We start from the raw sequence: 12,500 nt of genomic DNA, 5'->3' as shown, positions 1-12,500 counted from the left end.
ACCCAAAACCAAGCGTGCCGACGTGCTGAGGCTCATGGGAAGTGTTCTGGGTCTGAGCAGAGAAGACGTTGACAAGGTGACGCAGTATTTACAGTATACACATATTCACGTGTCTTAAGCAGCAATTGGTATGAAGATGTTATTACAGTATCATTAACAGTCTGAGCATGTAATTATATTATAAGCATTACATGCACAAAGATTTGTTTTGGTGTCTTTGGTTGGACACTTAAAGTGCATCACAACACAACGTACTAATATACCATGTGCAGGGGGTGGACAAAATAATGGAAACACCACATGAAAAAGCGTTTTCACTTAGAAGTCACACAATTAGAATTAAATAGTTACTTTAATGTCTTTAGAGGAAACTGAGATCAAATGATCTAACATTTAACAAACTGTTTGGGATCCGTCAGTGACGAGCAACAACACATATTTAGATTTATTTTAATTAGTTTCCTGCAGCGTCAGATTAAAATAACTAAAACGGCTGTAATATTATATATTAATATCATTTTCCATTTTTACTGAGTTAAACTTTTAACTCAAATCCTTCCTGATCATAAATATTTTTAAGAATTTTAACCCTTTAAATGCTAGTTGTTAACATAATGCCTGTTGAACTGTTGAAGTCTGAGCAGTAGAGGCTGAGCAGCAGAGGCTGGGCAGTAGAGGCTGAGCGGTAGAGTCTGAGCGGTAGAGTCTGAGCGGTAGACTCTGAGCGGTAGAGTCTGAGCGGTAGAGTCTGAGCGGTAGACTCTGAGCGGTAGACTCTGAGCGGTAGACTCTGAGCGGTAGAGTCTGAGCGGTAGAGGCTGGGCAGTAGAGGCTGAGCGGTAGAGTCTGAGCGGTAGAGTCCTGAGCGGTAGACTCTGAGCGGTAGAGTCTGAGCGGTAGAGTCTGAGCGGTAGACTCTGAGCGGTAGACTCTGAGCGGTAGACTCTGAGCGGTAGAGTCTGAGCGGTAGAGGCTGAGCGGTAGAGGCTGAGCAGCAGAGGCTGGGCAGTAGAGGCTGAGCGGTAGAGTCTGAGCGGTAGAGTCTGAGCGGTAGATCTGAGCGGTAGAGAGCTCTGAGCGGTAGAGTCTGAGCGGTAGAGTCTGAGCGGTAGACTCTGAGCGGTAGACTCTGAGCGGTAGACTCTGAGCGGCAGAGTCTGAGCGGTAGAGTCTGAGCGGTAGAGGAACTTTTACTTGTATTTCCCAACACAACACAAAGTAACGGAGCTGTGTGTCTGACATACATTAGTTAGTGATGACTAAAACAACAGCCTGGAGAAACCGATGAAGAAGAAGAAGAGTGTTGGCCGGCTCTCACTCGGAGTTTGCACCATGACACTTCAGCTGAGGCCGTGTTCACGTTCTGCCTTCAGAATGTTTCTTGAGTTCAACACGTTGACTCTGAGACTCGCTGTTCGACCCGGACACAGAAAGCATTTCCTTATCCAGATCTTCTGGCAGGAGCCCTGCAGGACTCCATCCAACCATTACCCAACACTCTTAAAGTGAAACAGACACACAGGCTGAGGGCTGAACGTGACTGCAGCTCCTCACAAGACTTTTTATTGTGTTGGAGGTCGTTCTACTTATTTCTGTTTCATAACTCCCTCGTGTCCTGTTAATGCTGTTTGAGTTTTTCCACTCTACTCGTGTTTACGCTGCAAAGTGTCCCACAAGACCAGAACTGCCCCCCCCCCCCCCGACACACACATATGTTTCTAACTCCTATGTGTGTGAGCTGCATCCTGACGCTGATGTGTGTGAATGATAATAGAGCCACAAGTTTCCTCTGGACTTCTTTTATCTAAACTAGTGAGCAGTGAGAAGGAAATCAATTAAACACAGAAGAAGAACTGCTCTTCAGGTTAATAACTTGTTTCATGTACGTGAAATATTAAGTGTGTGTGTGAGACTTAATATTAGTTTTGTCTCATTTGTCTGAACTTCCTGACGTCCCGTCTGCAGATGTTGGAGGACGACGGACGTCACGGTGTTACTGGATGGGTGTCCAACTGGCTCGGAGGCCGAGGAGCACAAAGTGTCCCGAACACTCCCCAGAGACCCACCAGTGGCCAAGGGCTCAACTCAGTAAGCGACACCACTTTAAGTTCTTCTCACACACACACACAGAGTGGAGCAGCGATGACGCGTTTCAGATGTAAAACTAACGTCCCGTCCTTTTGCCGTTGCAGTCGTTCTCAGAGATGTTCGTAAAGTTCCTGGAGATAGAGTCGACTCCTTCGCTGCCCGCACCAATGCTTCCATACCATGACATCAAGCCTCTGAGCGCCGCGCCGCCGAGGAGAAGCAACACTTCTGCTTCCAGCATCGGTGCAGGTAAACAGCAGGTTTCTTCCTCTCGTGTGCTTAAGGCCTACAGGTACACACTACAGGTGAACAGAGTCATACATGTTGTACACACTACAGGTGAACAGAGTCATACATGTTGTACACACTACAGGTGAACAGAGTCATACATGTTGTACACACTACAGGTGAACAGGGTCATACATGTTGTACACACTACAGGTGAACAGAGTCATACATGTTGTACACACTACAGGTGAACAGGGTCATACATGTTGTACACACTACAGGTGAACAGAGGTCATACATGTTGTACACACTACAGGTGAACAGAGTCATACATGTTGTACACACTACAGGTGAACAGAGTCATACATGTTGTACACACTACAGGTGAACAGAGTCATACATGTTGTACACACTACAGGTGAACAGAGTCATACATGTTGTACACACTACAGGTGAACAGGGTCATACATGTTGTACACACTACAGGTGAACAGAGTCATACATGTTGTACACACTACAGGTGAACAGAGTCATACATGTTGTACACACTACAGGTGAACAGGGTCAAACATGTAACTAACAGATATCATGAAGCTTCCCCACTTCATGACTCACATCAACACAGTTTATATTACAAGTGTTTAATATGTACATGAGGCGTTATGTAATGTAGCTGTGGAGAGTTTACATCTACACACACAGTTACACACACACACTCTCATGTTCTCATGCTTCCTCTCGTCTGAAGAAGACGAGTTCAGTTCTGTCAGTTTCCTTTTCTCCTGCATCCTCAAACGCATCACACCTCATGTCTTTACTCTCCTCACAGGAGGCACGGCGTTCGGCAAGCGTGTCGGCGAGTCCAACCCTTTCCTGGCCCCTCGCTCGGCTGCCGTGCCGCTGCTGGCTGGTTCCAGCTCTGGCGGCTCAGGAGGTCACCTGCTCATGAAGCCCATCTCTGCCGCCCTGCCCACCTTCACACCTGTGCCGGTGTCAGTGGAGGCCAGCGCTGGAGCTGTGCTCAAAGACTTGTTGAAGCAGTGACGGACGTCTTAACTCCCCCAACAGGAGGCTCACACTACGCAGGCTGAGACGCTGAGCAGCTCTGCTACTTATTGCTGCTCTTCTTTTTTATTTCATGCAAAAGTAAATGATCTTAAAGGCTTAATATTCCCTTTTTTTGGGAGGGGACTGAAACTACGCTTAGTTTTTTAAGATTGAGTTTTACTTGCAACTGTTCTATGCAACAGAGTCTCCCTTTACGCATCAGTGTCACTGTCACCTGTTTGTTTTCAGATCAGAAGCACCCTCAGTGTCATAGTGACAGTCTTACATCTACATTGTTCTTCATTGCAACTCTTCTGAACACAAGTGACCTTAAACCCACTGTGTGCAGCTCGACCCCCGCGAGGAAACATCTCATGTCCTTTCACTCGGACAACTTTTATTTTCTTGTCTTGAATCTTTTATTTTTTCAACAGTGACTTGTTTCTGATCCAAGACTTTCCTAAAACCTCTGGCAGCAGAAGCCTGCTGTGAGAGTTCTGTGGTTCAGTACATCTGTTAGAACCATCTTGTCTGTTCCAGACGGCCAGACTGTGATCTGCAGCGAGCGTTGTGATTCTGGCTGTCGCTGCGGACTGCTCATATGTTAAAGTACTATACTATTATATAGTTCTATGTAAATGGGTGGTGTTTTTTTCCTATTTATAGGCACTAAGGAAGTGTTGGAAGTTAAGTGCCTGCCTTTTTGCTAATTAGATGGTTGTATAATCAGGATTGTAAATGGTTAATATAAATATATATATTTACAAAATGTAAAAAATGCACATTTAAAAAGTTTTACCTGACCAGAGCTGGCCAGCGCTGCTCCACATTTTTGTATAGACATCAATCAGCCGCTGCAGAGGGAACGTTACAGGGCTTCTCCAGGTGTTTGATGAAATGTACAAACTGTAAATCCTCGTATGAATTTTGTAGATGTGAAATCTGAAACTCAGAAGTGTCAAAAATTGGATTACCTTGAACTTGGATGATCTGTAAGCGGAGTTAGTACCAGTGATTTAATTGGAATTTCAAATCAAATAAAGGTGCTGCTGACCAGATTCACTGCTGTGCGTTGTGTCTTCTTCCTCCCTTGAATGCGCGTCCTGGTGAACCAGATGTGGCTACTACAGCGTGGATAGCATGCGTAGGCTGCGCCAGATGTGCAGTGTGTTTATGTCTTTGGAAAACAGACACCCACTGTGTGCTTCATGCCTGTTTGCCCCCCAAGCAGCACAGGAGTTGCAGCTTGTTGGAGTGAGCGCGCTGTGCAGTGCAGGGGAGGAGGAGGGGGGGGGAGCTGCCTCTCCATGATTGAATCCAGCTGTTGTGAAAGCGCCCGGAGGGGGCCAGTCAATTTGCATTGCTAAATAATCTGTGGCGCGGACAGAGGGAGCAGAAACAGCGCAGTCCATTTTGAAAAGGCATTCCTGCTCCACTCGGTCAACGCGCCGGAGCTTCAGCGCGCAGCGTTAACGCAAACCTGGTGTCGGCTTTCGCGTAAAGGCGCATAGTTGGGGGGGTGGCGAAAAGGGGATTTGGGGGGAATTCACGGGTCGTTAAAATCTTTCCTTTTGAGAAACCATACACCATGCTACTTGAGAGACGTGGCTTCAGGTTTTGCTCTTCTGCAAGGTCAGTAATCTGTTTGTTCTCTGCGTCACGGACTGAGCTGACTTTGTTCTCCTGTGTTTGTAACGAGATGCTTCCACAGAGTTCCTGCTTTTATCACAGTCTCTAAGAAGAGTTAAATAACTTCCTTCTTTGCAGGATGTTGGCAGCTCTGGTGTGTATTCTGCTTTGCATCCAGCCCGGACACGGACAGGTATTTAACATCACACCTTCAGTGGTTTCATTCATTTTCGCCCACGGTCAGGGTCTGCATATGTTGAGGGGTTTTAATGACACCAGACAAGTCAGAATGTGGACATGGAAAGGCTTGGCAGGAATGTAACACGTGAAGCTTCATATTATAACCATATTTTATGAATAGTTCATCTTAATCTTCTCTCCTCAGACCTGCACGGAAGGTTTTGCGTACGACCGCAGGGCCAGACAGTGCGTAGGTGAGACACACGCTTTTATTGTTTTATTTTATTATTTTATTGTTTTATTGTTTTGGCAGTGGTGGAAGAAATACTCAGTAAAAGTAGAAATACTTTAGAACAAGTAAAAGTATCGGCATCAAAATGTATTTTAAGTACAAAAAGTAAAAGTACTCATTATGCAGAATATTATATTATATTATTGAATTATAAATATTCATGTGTTCATCACTTTAATGTTGCAGCAGCGTTATTTTCTGTTATTGTTTTTACTACATATATACTGCTGGGTAGCTTCATTAATCAATAAAGTTGATCTTCACCTTTAAATAAAACATCATAAATTGTTTGTTGACCATATTTTGTATTTTTAATCGAAATCTTCAAAGTAACTAAAGTTATGAAATGTTGTGGACTAAAAGGTCAAATATTTGCCTCTGAATTGTATAAATAAAGTAGCAGAACATGGAAGTAAAGTACCTCGGAGTTGTACTTAAGGTAATGTATTTAGTTATTGTCCATCATTGTATGATGAACATGTCTTTCAGACATGAATGTGAAGTAGAATAAGTTCCCAAACTCCCATAGTGAGAAGTGAACGGCTCTATCAGTGCTCCGCTCTGTCTTCCAGATGTGGATGAGTGCCGCACAATGCCAGATGTTTGCCGAGGAGACATGCGCTGTGTGAACCAGAACGGAGGCTACCTGTGCCTCCCGAGGAACCTGTACAATCAGCCGTACCGACAGGAGACCCCGGCCCTGCCCGAGCCCGCTTACCCGGACGCATCGGTTGGATTTCCAGACACCTTCCTCCCGGATCCTCCGAGAGCTGTGGAGCCCAGCTACCCCAGAGTTAGGACCACCGCGCAGTGCATTCTGGGATATGCTGCTGCAGAGGATGGCACCTGTAATGGTGAGTCACTGGCTTTACTTCCTGTAAGTAAAAGTACCATTAAAACAGGGTAATGGTTCTGCAGTGGTGCATCATGGGAGTTCTTCTCTCCTCCTCTCTCTGATTCAAAGGTTAAACATCAGAGTTCCTCCTGCACGCTGTTCGGCTGCCGCTAACATTTGTTCAGCTTGTTTCTCTGAGAACTTAAGATCCAGACGTTCAGGACTAAAATCCTTCATCCTTCAAATATAGAGTTAAAAACACCAGGATGTAGAAAGTGTCTTAAAACTGGATCAACAGTCAGTTTATGAAGCTTCTGGCTACAAACACAACGCTGACGCTGCTCAGAGGGGAGACGACGCAGGACTGATGACACCATGACAGGAAAGAGGAAACGTTACCTTCAGGGACATTACACATGTCTCTGTCTCACTACATATACAACACAGGACTGATGACACCATGACAGGAGAGAGAGGAAACGTTACCTTCAGGAACATTACACATGTCTCTGTCTCACTACATATACAACACAGGACTGATGACACCATGACAGGAGAGAGAGGAAACGTTACCTTCAGGGACATTACACATGTCTCTGTCTCACTACATATACAACACAGGACTGATGACACCATGACAGGAGAGAGAGGAAACGTTACCTTCAGGAACATTACACATGTCTCTGTCTCACTACATATACAACACAGGACTGATGACACCATGACAGGAGAGAGAGGAAACGTTACCTTCAGGGACATTACACATGTCTCTGTCTCACTACATATACAACACAGGACTGATGACACCATGACAGGAGAGAGAGGAAACGTTACCTTCAGGGACATTACACATTTCTCTGTCTCACTACATATACAACACAGGACTGATGACACCATGACAGGAGAGAGAGGAAACGTTACCTTCAGGGACATTACACATGTCTCTGTCTCACTACATATACAACACAGGACTGATGACACCATGACAGGTGAGAGAGGAAACGTTACCTTCAGGGACATTACACATGTCTCTGTCTCACTACATATACAACACAGGACTGATGACACCATGACAGGAGAGAGAGGAAACGTTACCTTCAGGGACATTACACATGTCTCTGTCTCACTACATATACAACACAGGACTGATGACACCATGACAGGAGAGAGAGGAAACGTTACCTTCAGGGACATTACACATGTCTCTGTCTCACTACATATACAACACAGGACTGATGACACCATGACAGGAGAGAGAGGAAACGTTACCTTCAGGAACATTACACATGTCTCTGTCTCACTACATATACAACACAGGACTGATGACACCATGACAGGAGAGAGAGGAAACGTTACCTTCAGGAACATTACACATGTCTCTGTCTCACTACATATACAACACAGGACTGATGACACCATGACAGGAGAGAGGAAACGTTACCTTCAGGAACATTACACATGTCTCTGTCTCACTACATATACAACACAGGACTGATGACACCATGACAGCAGAGAGAGGAAACGTTACCTTCAGGAACATTACACATGTCTCTGTCTCACTACATATACAACACAGGACTGATGACACCATGACAGGAGAGAGCGGAAACGTTACCTTCAGGGACATTACACATGTCTCTGTCTCACTACATATACAACACAGGACTGATGACACCATGACAGGAGAGAGAGGAAACGTTACCTTCAGGAACATTACACATGTCTCTGTCTCACTACATATACAACACAGGACTGATGACACCATGACAGGAGAGAGAGGAAACGTTACCTTCAGGAACATTACACATGTCTCTGTCTCACTACATATACAACACAGGACTGATGACACCATGACAGGAGAGAGAGGAAACGTTACCTTCAGGAACATTACACATGTCTCTGTCTCACTACATATACAACACAGGACTGATGACACCATGACAGGAGAGAGAGGAAACGTTACCTTCAGGAACATTACACATGTCTCTGTCTCACTACATATACAACACAGGACTGATGACACCATGACTGATGACTCGAGTCTGTTTTGATGACTTGAGACTCGACGTAGAAGTTAAAGACTTGTGACTTTTATCTTTTCAGCTGCAACATGAATATAAAATAATAAAAGTCAGTATGTTATTGTTTAAAGGTGATGACGAGTTAATATTTCATTTGATTAAGAATAAATAAGCTTTTGTAAAGCATTTATCTCTCTGAATATAATAATTATGATATAAATCGTGCAGGCTCTTGGCTAAAGACTTGGACTCTCTTGAGACTTGGACTAAATTAAATCACTTCACATCGTTGGGCCTCACACGGTTATTTAAATGGAACCAGCTGAAGTTTACAGAGGAAATGTTTCTCTGGTGGAACCACTAACATCTGAAGTGTGTCAAAGGGCTTCAACAAGACACTTATTCTTTTTATAACGGGTCACAAGACAAATGAAGCATTTAGTTTTATCATAAGCTTTTCAGTAATGCACGTGCATCTGTGGAGCAGGCAGTGAATCAGGTAAATATAAAGCACACGGAAATACTTCAGTGCTTATTACGTTACTTCACAGGTTGACTTACTTAGTTTGTTATCACCTGGTTTGTTGCAGACTTTGTGTGGATGTTCTTCATCAAGGCTTCATGTTTTCCAAAAGTGCTGCTAATTCATATTTCTGTTTGTTTGTACCAGCTTCACAAACACCTTCATGTATTCCCATGTGCTCAGTGAACGCAGCCAACGAGCCTGAAGTCAGTTTTCTGTTCACTGCGACGATGAGTCGACATCTTCTTACTAACCTTCAGCAGAAAGTTTATTTTTACGGTTCAGATTGTTTGACTGAACTCGTTAAAGGCTTTAAGATACGACATTCTGCATCAGAGCTTAACATTTCCATCAGGGGGAAACATTTATTTTTGTGTAACCTGCAGATTCTTAAAAAGTCTTTAAAAGGAGTTGAGTTCATTAATCTAATAAAGGCCTTCACCTCAACACTCAGACTCGGGAAGTCAGATTTTATGAATCTGTTTCATGACGTTGTAAAATCCCCAAATAATTGGTAATATGTATTTTTAAAAATAATTTAACAAATGTCTTCTGCATTAATGTCAAAAGTCTGGAGAAGTGCACGGTCTTAACTTTATTTCCAAATGGCCTTAAAAAGTCTTAAATATAATTGACTTAAGCTGGAGGAACATTGGTAACAGAAATATATATTTGTGCTGCAGCCATGAAAACTCAACATTACACACAGAGACGAACATACAGAAGTATTTCACTTGGCAAACACTGAAATCTCTTTCCCCACTTCGTCGTGTGACTCTCGTTGTTGAGTGGCTCTGCTGGCTGGCACACGAGAGTCTTCAGTCTCGTAGTGAGTTCACTTCCTGTTTCCTGTTGCTGCACTTTTACCTGCAAGAGATGCACCATTGTGTGTTTTGCTGCAGCTGTTTGCAGCTTTGTGTCTCTTTGAATCTCTGCTCGAAAGATGTGAATGTTGTGAGAAAGACAATCTGCCTCCTGCTGTTAACCGATGTTAGAGAGGAACTGTATGAGCGAGGGGACGCCAGAAGAGTTGAGTGTAAGTCATCAGAGGTTATGAGTGAGCGCATGAAGCCATCAGATCACAGATGCTGTTTGATGCTCGCTGCAGAGTGGCCTGCGCCTCCTCGCATTGAGGACATTTCTGCTTTCTGATGGATTCTGCTGAGTTTCACAGCCGCCAGAGATCCCAGCTGTCCGATAAACAAGTGTGTGATGTCTGAAATCCATCCAGCCGGGACAGGCTGTTGGAAACGTCCTCCTTAAAGTCCATTTGGGGTGTTTTGGATGAATGAGCCGTGACGGTGTAATGAGTGGAAAACGTACTCCTTCAGTTTTCTGTTCTCTAAAGAGCGTCAGAGTTTAGCTCATGCACAAACATGGACTGTTTCTCTTCGTGGGGAGAAGGCCGTCAGGGAATCGGCTCACCACCTTGTTTGGGTAAACTACAGCGTCACAGTGCCAAAGATGAGGTCATGTGTTGCCAGATCTGTGTGTGTGTGTGTGTGGTGATGTAATGGCTTGTTGATTGATGCCGCTATGTGGCAGAAATGACACAGACTGTGACTTCCTGTCTGAAGCTGCAACAAACACGGCTTTGTCTTTAAGTTAACGGCACGACGCTCCATCGATGTGGCTCCAGTCCTGGAGAACAACAGATCAGACCTCCAGACTTGTGTGTCTCTTGGTGACTTCCAAACAGGAAGTGTTATCTGTAACTTCCAGCAGGCCTCTGACCTGCTGTCTGTGCATGTCGACTGATGGGGAGTAATGTTGCATGCTTTGCTCTGAAGCCTGTGCAGCAGATCGCACCAGCAAAAGTCTGTTTTCACCACCTTGTGTTTAAATACACTAAAGCGTTAACATCTCAATTCATCAACTCGCAGTTGTTTTTGCTCCAGATTAAAGTTTTCTCAGATTACAATCTGAATTCCTTCGACGCCCCTGGAGCAGCTCACACATCATAGCCGTATTTCCTTATGAGGATATTCCAACCTCTGTTTATGGTTCTCAGACCATGAAGTCACTGATCGCTCTAGAAACACGGTGGGGGGAGTGGGGGGAGTGGGGGGGGCCCAGCTTTGTGTCTGGACAGGCAGCTACGATAAGCGATAACGTCTGTCAGTGGGACCGCTGCCCTTACTGCCAACTTGGGGTGGAGGGGGCCAGAGGGGTGGAGCGGGCCGGAGCACTCGGCCGCCGGCCAACAGCTACACGGCCCCCGACACCTGCTCGCAGTTAGCAGTCAAAACCTCTCTGAAGGGTCTTCATCTGCACCCCATGTGTGGCCTCACACTCACACACACACACACACTCACTCACTCACTCACTCACTCACTCACTCACTCACTCACTCACTCACTCACTCACTCACTCACACTCACACTCACACTCACACACAAGCTGCAGGAGCATTTCAGTTCAGCTCCTTATTTAGACTGTTTCATGCGCTGCCCCCCCTCTGGGGTCGACGCTGACGACCCTGATCGGCTTCATGGAGACGGGGTTTGTTTGAAATGTTGGAAAACAAGCAAAACTTTATTTATTTAGAACATTTCATTCCAGGTGCTGCACAACCCCGAGAGCATCTACGAGAGTCACAAACACAATTAATAAGACTGAATTAAAACCATAAAATAATAATTAATATTTGACCAATTATAAAAGAAAATGCCCGTGAGCTAAAAACCAATAAGTACATTTTCACAATATGATTCAAAACAACCCTCTGAAGCTTCGATGGCAGCTCCTGCAGCTCCCGCTGCTCCTGCAGCTCCTGCAGCTCCCGCAGCTCCTGCAGCTCCCGCTGCTCCTGCAGCTCCCGCAGCTCCTGCAGCTCCCGCTGCTCCTGCAGCTCCCGCTGCTCCTGCAGCTCCCGCAGCTCCCGCTGCTCCCGCTGCTCCCGCTGCTCCCGCAGCTCCTGCAGCTCCCGCAGCTCCCGCAGCTCCCGCAGCTCCCGCTGCTCCTGCAGCTCCCGCAGCTCCTGCAGCTCCCGCAGCTCCTGCAGCTCCCGCAGCTCCTGCAGCTCCCGTTGCTCCTGCAGCTCCCGCAGCTCCTGCAGCTCCCGCAGCTCCTGCAGCTCCCGCAGCTCCTGCTGCTCCTGCTGCTCCTGCTGCGCCTACATGTCAGCTGTTCATCATCACACCATGTGATCATAATCTATTCAGAACTGTGCAATGAGAGAAATGTTGTTTTCAGATCGGCCATCCTGCTTGTACAAGGTTGGGCGTTTTCCTGGAGCCCCAGAGGAGCATGAGATCCTTCAACTGGAGTAAAGACTTCCCTAAACTGGAGTTACGAGCGGAAGTGAAAAGCACAGATATCTGAGCTGGGGAGGCGTCTGACCTCCAACACTCTGCTGGTTCATCTGTGTGTAAACATGTGCTCGAGCAATCTCTCACATGCTTAAAGGATCAGTTCACCAAAACTACAAAAACATCTTCTCCCGTCTGGTGTCGGCTCATGCAGGTAGTTCTGCTTCTGTGGAGACGTTTTGATGCATTCGCTGATATTTGTTCTGTTATTTTAGACTCTCGCTGTGTTTATATGAAGTGAGCGGCTTCATAAACCGACTGTTGATCCAGTTTTAAGACACTTTCTACATCCTGGTGTTTTTAACTCTGTATTTGAAGGATGAAGGATTTTAGTCCTGAACTTCTG

The 12,500-nt window shown here is 45.5% G+C and overlaps 2 protein-coding genes across 2 annotated transcripts in view; both read left to right on the top strand.

Moving 5' to 3' along the window:
- trip11 (thyroid hormone receptor interactor 11) overlaps positions 1 to 4,425 on the top strand; it is a 21,658-nt gene extending 17,233 nt beyond the window's left edge. The window contains exons 18-21 of the mRNA XM_029460132.1: positions 1 to 76; positions 1,966 to 2,088; positions 2,193 to 2,337; positions 3,146 to 4,425. The exon at positions 1 to 76 is cut by the window's left edge and continues 39 nt beyond it. Coding sequence (XP_029315992.1) covers positions 1 to 76; positions 1,966 to 2,088; positions 2,193 to 2,337; positions 3,146 to 3,360 — 559 coding nt within the window. The 3' untranslated portion in view covers positions 3,361 to 4,425. The remainder of the gene's footprint in view (positions 77 to 1,965; positions 2,089 to 2,192; positions 2,338 to 3,145) is intronic.
- A 483-nt stretch (positions 4,426 to 4,908) lies between these two features.
- The window catches only part of fbln5 (fibulin 5), a 14,302-nt gene continuing 6,710 nt past the window's right edge, over positions 4,909 to 12,500 (top strand). The window contains exons 1-4 of the mRNA XM_029460134.1: positions 4,909 to 4,995; positions 5,131 to 5,185; positions 5,378 to 5,426; positions 6,037 to 6,318. Coding sequence (XP_029315994.1) covers positions 4,952 to 4,995; positions 5,131 to 5,185; positions 5,378 to 5,426; positions 6,037 to 6,318 — 430 coding nt within the window. The 5' untranslated portion in view covers positions 4,909 to 4,951. The remainder of the gene's footprint in view (positions 4,996 to 5,130; positions 5,186 to 5,377; positions 5,427 to 6,036; positions 6,319 to 12,500) is intronic.

The sequence above is a fragment of the Cottoperca gobio genome, chromosome 22, assembly GCF_900634415.1.
Source record: "Cottoperca gobio chromosome 22, fCotGob3.1, whole genome shotgun sequence".
Lineage (NCBI taxonomy): Eukaryota > Metazoa > Chordata > Actinopteri > Perciformes > Bovichtidae > Cottoperca > Cottoperca gobio.
The sequence above is the reverse complement of the archived record's forward strand: the minus strand, read 5'-3'. Positions and strand labels throughout refer to the sequence as shown.